Below are 15,026 nucleotides of genomic sequence, written 5' to 3'. Positions count from 1 at the left end.
TTTTGAATCAGATATTTACAATAAATAGGTCAATCTACCTCTACCACATTAACTCAAACATACAGCCTTGCAGGAATAGTGGTACAGTTCCCAGCTCTTTCATTAACCCCAATTAGGAAAGTTATTAGTTGCAAGTGTTAGCTAGCACCATACTCTTGGGAAGTACCACTCTCAAGAGCATGAGGTGCTTCACAGGGGAGAGATAAAAAACCCACACACCATTAGAAATGTGTAACAGTCACACAGCATTTCAGCCACATATAAGGTATTGTAATCTAAACAGGTAAGGGTCCCATGCATTCTCCTATTCCATCACAGGCGTGCGACAGCTCTTGTAGCTGTGATTTTGCTATGCATTCTTGTTGCTCTGTTATGTCAGATCTGTCCAAGTCCCATTCACCTGGGAGACAGACTCCCACAAGCAAGGTTCATTTCAAGGAAGATTTTTAGCTCTTTCCATTTTGCAAGAACAGATTTGGGGGGCTTTAGGTCACTCATCCCCACCAGTGGGTCATTCACGGTGCCCCAGCTGGAGTGCAGCAAGACTGGTCAGGGCCAGATCAGGCTTGAGAGCAGCCTGGGGCATATGAGGGCAGCGAGAAATAGGCTTCATGCTGTTGGAGAGCAGAGGAGGGTCTGCCTAGAGACACTAAGCCTCATGGGGGGGAGAGGAGATAGAAAGGAAGTGCGCCCTCCAGAGGAGGCCCTAGTCCCTGCTGCCTCAGGGGCAGCGATGGGGAGGGGAACGGTTTAGCGACGCTGTGCTAGGGGGGAGTGGTGGGCAGAGAAGGGGCACCTCACGCTGACAGGAGGGGAGACAGCAGCCTCGGGATAACGCTGGGCAGCGTCGGGGAGAGTGGGGGGGGGTAGCAGACCTGAAACACGGGAGGGAAGCGCCAGGGTTCAACAGCCCCGGCGTGGGGAAGGGTGGCCGCGTCAGGGGGGGGGGGGGAGACACAGCAGCCACGGGGCAGAGGCTGGCCGCGTCAGAGCCCCCGGGGGACTGTGGGGGAGCTCACGGCTTAGGGGGAGGGGCAGCAGGGTCCAGGCTGAAGCGGTGCCAGGGCGAGTCCAGCAGCCCGGGGACGGGGCACCGGGCACAGCCCCCAGGGACGGGGCACCGGGCACAGCCCCCGGGGACGGGGCACCGGGCACAGCCCCCGGGGACGGGGCACCGGGCACAGCCCCCGGGGACAGGGGGACCCGGCCCGGGATGGGGGGTTAGAGCGGCCCGGCCCCGCTCTCACCTTCTTGCCCTTCTTGCCCTCCTCCTCCATGTCTCAGGCGGGGGGTGAGGGGCGGCGGCTGCCCCGGGCTCCTGCTGCCTCCTGCGGCCCCGGCTCCCCGGGGGCATCCCCGCAGCCGCGCCCCGTCGGCGGCCGGCCGAGCGCCCCCTCAGCGGGCTGCCATGGCCGGCCCGCGCGCCGCCAGCCGCGCTCCCTCCCGCCGGCCCCGGCCGCCGACTCAGCAGCCCCAGCGGCAACAACTTTTCAATCCTGCCGCCATCTTGGGCGTCGGCTTCCCGGCGTGCTCAGCGCGGGGCCGGCGCTCCCCTCCCCCCGCGCCCGGAGGGCTGACGTCAGTCCTCCGAGAAAGGACAAGGAAGGGGGACAGCGCATGTGCGGAGCGTCGAGCGGGAGGAGGGTGGAGGGAGTCAACAGAGTTGCGCATGCGCGATTTCCTCACTGCCCCACCCCCTGCAGTGGAGGCTCTTGTGGCTGACACCCCACCCACTCCCACACGTGGGCCCCTGCCCTGCCCCCTCCATGCCCAGCATAGCCCTTCACCCCTCCTTGCTGCCCCCACCTGGGGGCTGGGCCCTTCTCCCCTGACTCCCATCCAGACACCCCCTGGCTGTGGCCCCAGTGCCAACCATGGACCCCCCGAGTGCAGCCCCCCAGCCTGGCCAGGCAGAATCCAGGGAGCTGGGAAAAGCCGCAGGGGCAAGAGGAGCAGGCTTAGCGCCACAGGCTGGTGCAGGGGCCTGTAACCAGAGAGCAGGCTGTGGGTCACCGGCCTAGCCCAGAGCAACGCCACGCCCCGAGTCTGAGCCAGGCCCTTGGCTCAGCACATCAGCTTTATACCTGCCACAGAAAACTAGCACATTGATTACCCCCTTCCATCCCTGCCCCAAGGATCTCTGTTCCCTACAGGCAGCTACTGTACTGGCTGCTGGCCTGAGTCGCCCTGCTCCAGCTGTCATACCCCCACACAAGCCCCAAGGTCTCCTACAGGCGCCTTCCCCGTCCTTGCAGCTCTTTCTCCAGCTTAGCCACTTGCTGGCTTTTAGAATCACCTGCTCTCTCACCGATCTCTGTCTCAGCTGAGAGGCCGTTTGTCTCTCACAGGTGAGGCTGGGCCCAGCTCCCTTTCAGGGCCAGCCACCCTGTGATCCCAGATAATTAGTTTGCAAGAGTACTGCCCTTTGCCTTCAGTAAATGGGATGGGTTACATGGCCCAGCAACTGTCCAAGCCAAAGCCACATAGGAACTGTTGCCAATTCACACACTTTGATCACACATCTTATGATATTCGGTGGCATGTGATTATCGGAGAATTTCAGATTTTGTTTTTAAAAGTCTAGCAGATAAAAGCTTGCCACTATAAACCCTGAAAGCTCAAAAAAACAGACACCTCATTAAAAAAACCATGATTTTTAAGTTTCAGAGTAGCAGCCGTGTTAGTCTGTATCCGCAAAAAGAACAGGAGTACTTGTGGCACCTTAGAGACTAACAAATGTATTAGAGCATAAGCTTTCGTGGACTACAGCCCACTTCTTTGGATGCATATAGAATGGAACATATATTGAGGAGATATCTCATGATTTGTAAACCAATGTCATGATTTTTGTTCACAAAAGTTTAGCAATATTGTATAAGGAGCAAAAAACAGCTTTGTAGCTGTTTGCTATTTTAGGTGGTTTGTAGACCTCTTGTAACCTGTATATTGAAATGTTAGATTAAGTTGATAAAGATAAGAGTGTAATAAAACCTAACAGTTTTCAGGTTTGAGCTTTTAGTTTGGTTACAGAACATTTATTTAATAGAGGACCACTAGGTGACACTTTGAATGATACAACCAAAGTTTATTAAAAAGAAAAATAATTAAGCAAGCAAGCATGCAATTACTACTTACACAGTACTATGATCATACACTCAAAAGATGAAATGGTATATCAATGGGTGATCAGTCCACTGATAACCGAATGAAGTACAGCCACATAATCCAGGAACCTAACAATATCCTTTGCATGTTCGTTGGAGCTCTCCTGCAGTTTAGCAAAACTACTCCTTTTATATTCTATTATAATATTAATTAACATTAAACTGCCCTTTACCATCATTATATTTCTGCCACCTTCTTCTTGGCTCTTTACATTACACATTATTTAAATTAACCTCTGCACCGATGTCTTTTCCATACTAGCAATATAGATATTTTAATAAAACATACATAATTCTCAATAATACTGATTAAAAACCTTGCTTAACCCAGTTATAACCAAAACAAAATGATAACATAACCCTGGGTCATGGCTTTGCTAACTCTTACTTTCCCATAACACTCTGTCTCCAATTTATCTTGAACTTTTCTTATACTAGCAACTCCAATTTTGCATACCCCTCTAGGCTTAGGCTAACTTAGGCCCCAAGCCATACTTCTACTTCTTTCTTAACCCAAACCACCTTACAGGCTTCGGCCATGAACCTGCAAAAAGTTGCACAGATCAGGTGCCTAACTTTACCACTGTTTGTGTTTGCCCATTAACCTAACTAGGATTATAACTAGGGAGAGGCAACTGATCTCTCTGTAATGTGTGGAGTGTGTGCTCATGTGTGGTTTATTATATTGACTGGCCTTGTCCTACGGTAAACAAGGAAAACTGTAATTTGCCCAGTGCAGTGTGAAATCGGGATGAACTGCTCTGGCAGCAGTCACAAGTTTGCCAGTCTACCGACTACCCTGTATGCAGCATGTGTGTATGTGCCAGGTCCACGTGGCATATGTATGAGCGTGCATAGTCTGAATTTGCGTATGATAGGTGTGCAAGTTGCAGAGTACATTGATGCGTTCGTACCCGCATTGTGTGTGTTTTACGCAGTGTGGTAGCCATGTTGGTCCCAAGATATTAGAGAGCTACGGTGGGTGAGGTAACATCTTTCATCGGACCAAGTTCCGTTGATAAGAGAGAGAAGCTTTTGAGCTTCCTCAGAGCTCTTCTTCGGGTCATTGTGTGTGTTTGGCACACACGCACGGTGAGTGCACCCATACCATAGGTGTCCACGTAGGTGGAATAAATGTGCATGATAGGTGATTAGATGGCACATGTACATGTAGTCACACGTGGTGCTTGCGGGCCAATTTTGTGTAGGGTGACCAGACGTCCCGTTTGGGCTGGGACACAGTAGCGTAGCTGGGGGGGGCAGTGGGGGAGAGTCCCTTTTTTAAGCCCTGTCCAGTGGCGTAGCCAGGTTTTAAGAGCAGGGGGAGCAAACATAAAAAAGGCGCCCCACCCTTGGCTCCTCCTCCGGCCGCTCCGCCCCCCCCCCCTCGGCTGGCTCCTCCGGCCGAGCCACGCCCCCCCCCCCATGGGGTCCACTCTGTGCTGGCCTCCCCTCTGCGCTGCTACAGTGCCGAGCACCCCCCTCGCCCCCCAGGCCGGGGGTGAGGTGACACCCCCATGTGCCCCAGGCCGGGCCGAGCCATGGTGGGGTCCGTGTCCCTTTAAGAGCGGGCTGGGCTGAGCCGAGCTGGCGGCGGTGGCTCCGCTCCCCGCTGCAGGCTGATGCCGGAGCCTGGGCTGAGAGCCCCGCTCGCCTCCTGCACCAGCTACGGGCGGGGCTTTGCTGCGGCTCCCCCAGTCCCCCCGGGCCATGGCTGCCCCTGCACCTGCACAGTAGGGGCAGGTTGCATGAGGGCCGGCAGGGCAGGACCCGGTGGGGCCGAGGGCTGAACAAGCCCGGCAGGGCGGTGCGGGGGCTGCTGGAGGGGGAAGGTGGGGAAGGGGTGGCACGGCCTCAACCCCCTGGGGCTGCCTGCCCTGCGGAGGAGGCAGAGGGGCGCAAGCCGCAGCAGGACCCTAGCCCCCCGGGGGAGGGGATCTGTGGCCAGCCTGGGGAGGCAGGAGCAGCCCAGGGGGTGCTGGGCGCGTGCAGGGCAGAGCCCTGGGAGAGCCCCATCCCCACGGCGGGCAGTGCTGCAGAGGGGGCGGCGGGCAAGGGGAGCCCCAGGCAGGGGGAGCCGGGCCGCCTGCGAGAAGCTGAGGGGAAGCGGCTGCTTCCTCTGCACCCCACTAGCTACGCTCCTGGCCCTGGCCCGACTTTTTTGGCAAAAGTGGGCATTTGTCCCATTTCCTCTTGCCAACTTGGTCAGTTGGCAACAGCAAATAGGGGGTGGGGGAATTGTCAAAAAAGCAGGATGCGGGAGAACGTGGGGGGGGCAGCAATGCCAGCTGAGGGGGGAGAGGCAGGACTGTGGCCGGGGGGGGGCAGGCACTAGCCCCAGCGTTTGGGAAATAGGGTAACCCGCTGCTCGCCCGAGTCCTGCCTCCTCCCCGCCGCTAGGTGACACCATCGCCCCGCAAAGGCAGGGAGGGGGCGGAGTTAGGGGAGGGACGCGCTGATGACGCGAGGCACGCGCTGGGGGGGCTAGTACGCAGGCGCAGAAGACATGGCGGCGGCGGTGGGGAGTAGTCGCTGCAGCGGCGCTGGTGAGTTTCTAATCCGCCTCCATCCGGGGCCTGCGCTGCCCTGGGAGCCCTGTGCGGGTGCAGGCGGGGCCCGCCCGCTGTGTTGCGTGGGTGGGGGGGGTGTCGGGGGCTATGCTCGGGGTTCAGCCCCACGTGGAAGTGAGAGACGATTCGGTGCCTCCCCCCCGACCCTCTCGGCCATGTGGGGACTACAAATCCCAGGAGACAGCGTTCCCTACTGAGCCCTGCCGCCGCTGCAGCTGGGGGAGCGGTGCATGTCGGGAGCTGTAGTCTCGGAGAGGCGGCTGCACGTGTGCTGCTGTCGGTGAGGGCACCCCTGGCGTGGCAGCGCGCCCCTCTCCGCGGGGTCTGACCGTCCCGTCCCGCTGGGCACGCGCCGGGCTGTGCAACACGGGCCTTGCCCAGCCAGGGGCTCCGGGTGAGGGAGCTAGGGCAGCGGGTGTCTGGGATCGGAGCCCCAGTCGCCGTGAGCAGCGTGGCCGGTGTGCTGTATGGGCCGCACGCCCTGTTTGCTGCTGTATGGCTAAGGGATAGTCTCACTCAAAGGCATCTCCCAGCCTGGGGGCGGAATCCTGGTCTAAGCTTCAGGCTTCCGCCCTCACGGTGGAGGGATAGCTCAGTGGTTTGAGCATTGGCCTGCTAAACCCAGGGTTGTGAGTTCAATCCTTGAGGGGGCTATTTAGGGATCTGGGACAAAAATCTGTATGGGGATTGGTCCTGCTTTGGGCAGGGGGTTGGACTAGATGACCTCCTGAGGTCCCTTCCAGCCCTGTGGTCCTGCTTTGGGCAGGGGGTTGGACTAGATGACCTCCTGAGGTCCCTTCCAGCCCTGTGGTCCTGTTTTGAGCAGGGGGTTGGACTAGATGACCTCCTGAGGTCCCTTCCAGCCCTGATATTCTAGGATTCTATGAAATCCTGGCAGAGGGGGTTCCGCTTCCTACTCTCCAGGCAGATCAGCTGATTTCTGTGCAGGTTAATGTGCCTCCTTCAGATAGTGCCACAGAACTAACCCTCTCTTGGTAACAGGCTGGGCGGCCCTGATTCCACCGTTGCGTGCTCCATAGTGTCGCTCTCTAGGGTGGCTGCCTGCCTTAGGAGTGAGTGATGCATGTGTGGCTTGTAAAACACTTTGAGACGACAAGGGCATAAATATCTCAGAAGCATCCTATGACCGACCTGCCCGGTTAAGTAGATTCTCCATCGTCTTCTGCTAAATCTGATTTTTTTTTTTTCTCTTCTCATTTTCCTGCTTGTAGAAACGATCTCCGCGGAGTCTATGGTTGGAGGGGCTGGGCCTGAGGCGTGCACAATGCTGCTGAGCTAGAAAGGTAACGATTTCTGTGGGTTTGAATGGCATCAAAGAAATTAAACCTCCCATATCAGTCTTCCCCGGTTCCTTTGCCTGCCCCACGTGAGCAAGCCTTCCAGCATGGCTGGGTCTGTGGTGACCCTGGTCATTCCTGTAGCGCTTGCAAGAGCAGCCCTGAGATGGTTTGAGGCCTCGCTCTGCTCCTTTTCAGAGTGAGGTTATAGAAATTTCAGACAGGCCGAATCAGGAGGCCAAATTGCATCAAGGCAGAACCACACTGAGCCTAAAACATGCATGACAAGCCCTTAACCTAGCCTCCCAGTGTCTGCCCCCACCCAGTGATCTGCGAGCATAAGTAGTGTGAAAAGCAGTGAGACATGAACAATGTTTATTACATAAGGATGGTCACACTTAGGTCAGAGAAGGGAGTTACCTTACAAGTGGAGAACCAGTGTGGACGAGGCCAATTCAGTCAGGGTGGCTGTGTTACCGCATCCACCATACCGCATCCACCCTGACTGAATTGGCCTTGTCCACACTGGTTCTCCACTTGTACGGTAACTCCCTTCTCTTCATGTGCCAGTATATTAACGCCCGTATCTGTAATTTTCACTCCGTGCATCAAGTGGGGGTTTTTTACCCACGAAATCTTATGCCCAAATAAATCTGTTAGCCTTTAAGGTGCCACCAGACTCCTTGTTGTTTTTGTGGATACAGACTAACACAGCTACTCCTCTGATACTTTTCTGAACCCTGTTATAGTCTTAGCCTTCACTACATCCTCTGGCAAAGACTTCCACGGGTTGACTGTGCGTTGTGGAAAGAAATACTTCCTTTTGTTTGTTTTAAACCTGCTGCATATTAATTTCATTCGGTGGCCCCTAGTTCTTGTGTTAAATCTCTCCTCATATGGCAGCCATTCCATACCCCTAATCATTTTTGTTGCCCTTTTCTGAACCTTTTCCGAGTCCAATATATCTTTTTTGAGATGCGGTGACCACATTTGCACACAGTATTCAAGATGTGGGCATACCGTGGAGTTATATAGAGGCAATATGATATTTTCTGTCTTATTATCTGTCCTTTTCTTAATGATTCCCAATGTTCCATAGCAAAACCTGTTCTACGCCCTCCTTTAGTCTCCTGCACCCCCTTTCATTCTGGATGATTGTGTTAGGATTTGTAGGACAGATCTTGCACTTGGAATGTTTTGCTCCACAGTAGCATATAAGAAATGTCTAAAGTTGCATTTCCGGTGTTGCCATATCTTGTCTTCCTGCCTGCAGCTTGTGGCTTCCCTGTTTCAGTGCTGGTCACATGGAAGCGCTCATGCTATGGAAAGTGGAATTGGTAGGTAAGCTAAAAACCAGACTAGTTCCGGTCTGAAATGTCTGATCTTCTCGCCTCACCCCCACTCCCAGACCTGCCTTGGAGAAACCAGAGTGTCCCAAACCCAACACCCGCTTTAAAAGAACCTAAACAAACCCTTGGAGCTTGATGAGCAGAGATGGAGCCATCCGGGGGAGCTAGACTCCCCTGAACAAAACAGAGCCTTGCATGTTGATACCTGCCAGAGAACAGGGCAAGGCCGTGCAAGGAGTGGGCCTAAAATCCAGCCATTGTGTTCAGTGCTGGTATTTCTGTTCAGCACGTTGTCTTTGGCCAGGCTGCCAAAGTCTGATCTCTCCATCTTACGAGTTAAGTGTACCTGGGTTGGACTGTGGCTGTGTAGGAGATGTCCAAAAGAAACCCCAGGATGGTGTCGGCCCAGTCAGAACTCCTGAGTTGGTTTTGAACAGTGCCCCAGAATGATGCTTTGCTGCATGTAAAATGGGGATTGAGGCTTTGACCGCTTGGCATGTCCTCGAGGGGTGGGATCATGTTCTAAGCATCAGACTTCAGCTCTCATGGTGCAAATCCCGGCAGAGGGGGTTCCGCTCCCTACTCCCCAGGCAGATCAGCTGATCTCTGTGCAGGTTAATGTGCCTCCTTCAGACAGTGCCACAGAACTAACCCTCTCTTGGTAACAGGCCGGGGCTGCTCTGATTCCACCGTTGCCTGCTCCATAGTGTCGCTCTCTAGGGTGGCTGCCTGCCTTAGGAGTGAGTGATGCATGTGTGGCTTGTAAAACACTTTGAGACGACAAGGGCATAAATATCTCAGAAACATCCTATGACCGACCTGCCCGGTTAAGTAGATTCTCCATCGTCTTCTGCTAAATAATCTGATTTTTTTTTTTCTCGTCTCATTTTCCTGCTTGTAGAAACGATCTCCGCGGAGTCTATGGTTGGAGGGGCTGGGCCTGAGGTGTGCACAATGCTGCTGAGCTAGAAAGGTAATGATTTCTGTGGGTTTGAACTGCATCAAAGAAATTAAACCTCCCATATCAGTCTTCCCCGGTTCCTTTGCCTGCCCCACGTGAGCAAGCCTTCCAGCATGGCTGGGTCTGTGGTGACCCTGGTCATTCCTGTAGCGCTTGCAAGAGCAGCCCTGAGATGGTTTGAGGCCTCGCTCTGCTCCTTTTCAGAGTGAGGTTATAGAAATTTCAGACAGGCCGAATCACGTCAAGACAGAGCCTAAAACAGGGGTAGCTAATTATTTTTTGTCAAGATCAAAATTTCTTGGTCAAGGTCTAGACTCCAGAGGAAAGAAATAAACAACCAAACAATCCCACCAACAACTACCCACCACCACCAGTAAATAAAGATTTTGGGGTCCGTTCAAGAGTGTCTGGCGGTCCCGATTTGGCCTGTTGTCCACCTATTGACTACTTCTGCCTGAAACGTGCATGGCAAGCCCCTAACCTGGCTTCCTGCTTTCTTCCCCACCCATTAAAGATCTGTGGAAAGCCGTGAGGCATGAACAATGTGCTAAGCCCTCCTTTGGTCTCACGTGCCCCTTTCATTCTGGATTATTCTGTTAGGATTCACAGGATGGACCTTGCGCTGGTTATTTTTTTGTTCCACGTTTACATTTAATACATTTCCATTTCTGGTGTTGCCATATCTTGTCTTCCTGCCTGCAGCTTGTGGCTTCCCAGTCTCTGCGCTGGTCACATGGAAGCGCTCATGCTATGGAAAGTGGAATTAGTGGGTAAGCTAAAAACCAGACTAGTTCTGGGCTGAAATGTCTGTTCTTCTCCACACCCCAACCCTGCTCCCAGACCAGCCTTGGAGAAACCAGAGTGTCCCAACACCCACTTTAAAAAAACATCAGAGGGGTAGCCGTGTTAGTCTGAATCTGTAAAAAGCAACAGAGGGTCCTGTGGCACCTTTAAGACTAACAGAAGTATTGGGAGCATAAGCTTACATAAGCATAATACTTCTGTTAGTCTTAAAGGTGCCACAAGACCCTCTGTTGCTTTTTAAAAAAACAGAAACCTTTGGAACTTGATGAGTAGAGATGGAGCCATCTGTGGGAGCTATACTTCCCTGAACAAAACAGAGCCTTGCATGTTGATACCTGCCAGAGAACAGGGCAAGGCCGTGCAAGGAGTGGGCCTAAAATCCAGCCATTGTGTTCAGTGCTGGTATTTCTGTTCAGCACGTTGTCTTTGGCCAGGCTGCCGAAGTCTGATCTCTCCATCTTACGAGTTAAGCATACCTGCGTTGGACTCAAGTATCAGGGGGTAGCCGTGTTAGTCTGTATCTACAAAAACAACAAGGAGTCTGGTGGCACCTTAAAGACTAACAGATTTATTTGGGCATAGATGTCCAAAAGAAACCCCAGGATGGTGTTGGCTCAGTCAGAATTCCTGAGTTGGTTTTAAACAGTGCCCCAGAATGATGCTTTGCTACATGTAAAATGGGGTTCTGAGACTTGGACCACTTATAATACAATAACTGGTCCCATTATGGCACTCATCTCAGGAGTACGTGTTAACCCACGTGCTGGCCAGGTTCCATCATGGGGAATTCTGGGAAGGCACAATGTAACTATGCCTGTAATGTCGGTGAAGTTATTCTTCCCCCAAACTTTGTATTGCTGATGGAAATTAGCTGCTGCGTATCAGTGCTGCAGGTAATCCCTGTATAAAATTCACACCCTTGTTTGAGTCTTCGGCGTTCAGATGGTGCAGTATAAACGCTGTTGATCATTAGAAGTAGGAATCACAAGACTGCAGCCTTCATTGTGCATGCACTGATCTGTGGCAATGTCCATATGAATAAATATATCCGCTTGTGAGTGTCTGGCTGGCTGATGCTACCTGCCACAGCATCTGTTTCTATTAAATGGTGCTGTTTCTCTTGAATAAGAGGATCTATTGTGTGCTTGACAGGCCAAGTTCTTTCCCGCAAGCCTTCCAGCATGGCTGGGTCTGCCTTGTGACCCTGCTCGTTCCTGTAGCGCTTGCAAGAGCAGACCTGAGATGGTTTGAGGCCTTGCTCTGCTCCCACTTCGGAGTGAGGTTATAGAAATTTCAGACACTCCTAGGCCGGCACACAGGAGCGTGGAGATCCCAAAGCAAAGGGAGGGGTGATGTTCTTTAGAGTACTCGTAAAGCTGTGGATTGAGTCTGTCTGATGGAGTAATAACCGTGAGACGATGGCTCCTTGTGTAAGGATCCTTCTCAAATGTGGCCACCGGTGGATTTTTTTTTTGCAGCCGTGACAGCCTCCAAAGAGCCCCAGCAATCACTGAGATGTTGGGTATTAAAGTTGTCTTGTGAATGCCATGAATCATAATGGTATGCATCCGAAGAAGTGGGCTGTAGTCCACGAAAGCTTATGCTCTAATAAATTTGTTAGTCTCTAAGGTGCCACAAGTACTCCTGTTCTTTTTGCGGATACAGACTAACACGGCTGCTACTCTGAAATGAATCATAATGTACGCTCATGCCCTTCTAAATAGTACAGTACAATGCAGGGAGAACTGAACTACATAGGGGTGGTTTTCTTTCAAGTCACAAAGCATATTCATTGGCTAATCACTCTGTTTACATCTCGCACTACTGTAGCTCCGTAAGCGGCTATTGGCCAGCGTCCTCGGCAAGATCGCTGCATGGTGTTTGGTTAGGCTGAGATTGTTCGTGGCAGATGGCGAAAGAGTTAAAAATGGAAATGGACATCAGAAAGGCTTTCAAACAACCAGTGCCAGAAAATGCCCCTGAATGTGATGCAGAGATGGTCCCGGAGAAGCTACCTGCTGCTAAGAAAAGCAGAACGTGGAAGGAAGAAAATCGAAAATTTCAGGAGCAGTGGGAAACGCGGTTTCTTGTGTTTCTGAAGCCATCCAATTCCATTTCTGAGCAAGTTGCAGTGTGCGCTATTTGTAAGAAGGAAATTCGTCAAATTAAAATGTACGCGATGCAGCGTCACTATAACACTCATGCGGGGGAAGTTGAACAGAATTACCGTGGTGAGTTTCAGAGGCGCAAGCTGTTAAATGATGCAAAAACCGAGCTCGAAAGACAACAGCAACCGCCAAGAGATTTTCTGAAGAAAGCGGATCAGCTCTTGGTGGCTACTTTTAAAGTGGCCCTGCTTTTGGGGCAAGCAAGGAAATCTTTCGACGAAGGAGAACTCGTGAAGAAAATTGTTCTGGCCGTTCAACCAGAAAATACGCTTTTCAGAGAGCTACCACTGAGCAATGACATGTTACAGAGGAGCACAAGAGATCTAGCGAACTTTCTACAAAACGAAATAGCCGAGAAGGTCGCAGCAAGCCCTTTCTACAGCCTGTGCTTGGTTGAGAGCCTTGATGTCATGAAGAATCCCAAGATAATCGTATGCGTTCGCTTTTTTGACTGTGCTCACTGTTGTTTTACCGAAGGCGTTTTATGTCAGGTGAGCCTCACTGATAGGCCAACTGGCAAACACATTTTTCAGAGTGTGCAGGCGAGAATGCAAGAGTGCTGGGTTAGCTTTGACAATCTGTGCGGCTTGACAGCTGATGGGGCAGCGGCTAGGCAAGGTGCCCAAGCAGAGGTGTTGAACTGCTTCCGAAAAAGCTGCCCTCAGAAACTGTTTCTGTTTCACTGGTTTGTCCACCAAGAAGTACTTGCCAGCAAGGCTTCAATGGAAAGTATGGATGAGGTTGAATCCGTAGTGAAAAAGTGCATCAGCGCTGTGAACACCAGCGGTGTCAATAAAGAGAGATTCGCAACTCTGTGTGACACGGGCTCTGAGACGCACAAGGTGCTGCTGCGTTACAACCTGGTCCATTGGCTTAGTTTTAATGACCATGTACAGTGGCTGTTTGAGCTCCGGGGAGAGCTCATTGAGGTTTTGAACACCGTTTCGCCGGAACTGTCCCAAAAGCTACAAGATCCAGAAGTACATGGTGCTTTGCTCTTTTTGAAAGAGTTTTTGCCAAAGCTTTCTTCCTTGACCCTGGAGCTCCAGATACCTCAGCTCACCATATTTGACCGTGTTGAAGTAATTCATACATTCCGAATGACCATCGCTGACATTGTCCAGCAACTACAAGAGAACCGGGACTTTTCTGTTTTTTCTGAGCTTAGTGGGTTTCTCGGCTGTCAGGACGAGAGCGTACAGCGAAAGGTTGGCTTAGCTGTAACCAAATACCTGCGTATCCTCTCGGAAGAGCTTGAAAATTGTTTCAGCGAGGGAAACTTTTTCCGTCAGTACACTTTTGTGACGGACCCGTTCAGCAATTCTGGTTCAGGGTTTTTGGCTGCAGACAAACTAACAGCCTTGCGAGACAGATTAGCTTCCTTTGCCTCTTTGGATGTAAGGAATCTCCAGTATCTCTTGGTGCACATGCGTAATAATGCAAGGATGAAAACCTACTTCAGTCAGCCCGGTGTTACGGTGCAGCAGTTCTGGCTCAAAGTGTACCTGTCTGAGGACACCTACAGGCCTCTAGCTAAAGTTGCTTTGCTTTTCCTGTCCCTGTTTTCAACTACGGTGCTGTGTGAGAGGGCATTTAGTGCACTGCATTGTCTGAAGGGCAAGTCCCAAAATGGCCTCACTGATGCTAACCTGGAATCTTCCCTTCTAGTTTCACAGGAGACCCGAGATCCTGCCGACTTTCCATTCCAAGAGCTCCTGAACGTCTGCAGGTAGTCTGAGCCACACAACGGCTGTGTTCGTGAAATTAAAGTTCTGGGGCTTATCACCCTGTATTGGTAAAGGACAATATAACAGGATTGTTTGTTACTACTTTTATTGCTAAATTGGATTGATTTTTATTTTTGTCCGTGAACGAGAAAGTTTGGACATATTTGCAGATTTTTTTTTTCATTATTTGGACTTTAATTATGTAAAAGCATTTTTAAATGTGGTTTCCAATTGTTGTACAGACATCCACCTTTTACCAAAAAAGACAAAAACGTGCCAAACGCCTTGTTAGTGTTCTGTTGTGTTGGGCTCCAGTAAAGGATAGAGACAACTAGGGTGACCAGACAGCAAGTGTGAAAAATCGGGACAGGGGGTGGGGGTAATAGGAGTCTACATAAGAAAAAGACCCTAAAATCGGGACATCTGGTCACCCTAGAGACAACAGTGCATTATTTTTATTAGAGTCTGAAGAAGGAAAAGAAAACAAACCCTACATAAATAACTGACAATGACTGGGACGTGTGTATGTGCATATTTGTTTTTCCTAAAGTTAATTAAATATTTTAGGAAAAATTGTCAGCGTGGCCACCAGCAGGAGCGAGAGTGGCTGCACTCTGAGGCCAGCAGAGCATTTGCTGTGAAAACCCCTGCTCTAAAAAGAGCTGGGGCAGGTTCGAGCTGGCAAAGATCAGTTGGGCCCCAGGTTTGCTGGGATCTAGTGGGAAATGGTTCCTGCCAGAGGAAGTATTTAGGCTTCCCCCTTCCCTTGGGGACGTTATTCGACAGGCCAGCCGCCGTAGAGCTAGTGCTAGCTCTCTGCACTGCAGTCCAGGAGATCTGCCTTTGATCACCCGTCTCTCGCTTCCTGAGGTGGTGGAGGCAGCACTTCCCCCACACTGGTATACAGTTGGGGCGAGGAGCCAGGAACCTCGGAATTTTAATACCAGTTGGCTGTGGGCAGGCCTCTTAGTGTGCCTCCGTTTCC

The 15,026-nt window shown here is 51.7% G+C and overlaps 2 protein-coding genes and 3 non-coding genes across 19 annotated transcripts in view; 4 read left to right on the top strand and 1 right to left on the bottom strand.

The window, feature by feature from the left end:
• Positions 1–1,415, bottom strand: part of CCM2 (CCM2 scaffold protein) — a 68,861-nt gene extending 67,446 nt beyond the window's left edge. For 4 of the 5 annotated variants that reach the window (XM_042860584.2, XM_008173121.4, XM_042860596.2 and 1 more), the window contains exon 1: positions 1,248–1,415. In XM_042860584.2, coding sequence (XP_042716518.1) covers positions 1,248–1,277 — 30 coding nt within the window. In that variant the 5' untranslated portion in view covers positions 1,278–1,415. The remainder of the gene's footprint in view (positions 1–1,247) is intronic. The other variant, XM_065582530.1, reaches the window with a different exon arrangement.
• A 4,198-nt stretch (positions 1,416–5,613) lies between these two features.
• LOC101949757 (SCAN domain-containing protein 3-like) lies at positions 5,614–14,322 on the top strand. Of its 11 annotated transcripts, none has more exons than XM_008173119.4 (6): positions 5,614–5,710; positions 6,967–7,038; positions 8,306–8,369; positions 9,283–9,354; positions 10,045–10,112; positions 11,977–14,322. In XM_008173119.4, exon 6 carries the CDS (start codon positions 12,056–12,058, stop codon positions 14,045–14,047), a length of 1,992 nt encoding a protein of 663 aa, XP_008171341.2. In that variant the 5' UTR covers positions 5,614–5,710; positions 6,967–7,038; positions 8,306–8,369; positions 9,283–9,354; positions 10,045–10,112; positions 11,977–12,055; the 3' UTR covers positions 14,048–14,322. The 11 variants fall into 11 exon arrangements, with proteins under 11 accessions (XP_008171341.2, XP_008171340.2, XP_042716544.2 ...); XM_008173118.4 differs by having other exon boundaries at positions 8,306–8,373; XM_042860602.2 differs by lacking the exon at positions 5,614–5,710 and adding an exon at positions 5,822–6,014.
• On the top strand, positions 7,124–7,258 carry LOC112060262 (small nucleolar RNA SNORA9). Its single transcript, XR_002889574.1, has one exon. It is a non-coding gene; the product is annotated as a small nucleolar RNA SNORA9 (small nucleolar RNA).
• LOC112060261 (small nucleolar RNA SNORA9) lies at positions 9,440–9,574 on the top strand. Its single transcript, XR_002889573.1, has one exon. It is a non-coding gene; the product is annotated as a small nucleolar RNA SNORA9 (small nucleolar RNA).
• LOC112060263 (small nucleolar RNA SNORA9) lies at positions 11,312–11,449 on the top strand. The gene has a single exon (XR_002889575.1). It is a non-coding gene; the product is annotated as a small nucleolar RNA SNORA9 (small nucleolar RNA).
• Positions 14,323–15,026: the final 704 nt, after the last annotated feature.

This window comes from Chrysemys picta, chromosome 2 (genome assembly GCF_011386835.1).
Source record: "Chrysemys picta bellii isolate R12L10 chromosome 2, ASM1138683v2, whole genome shotgun sequence".
Taxonomy (NCBI): domain Eukaryota; kingdom Metazoa; phylum Chordata; order Testudines; family Emydidae; genus Chrysemys; species Chrysemys picta.
The sequence above is the reverse complement of the archived record's forward strand: the minus strand, read 5'-3'. Positions and strand labels throughout refer to the sequence as shown.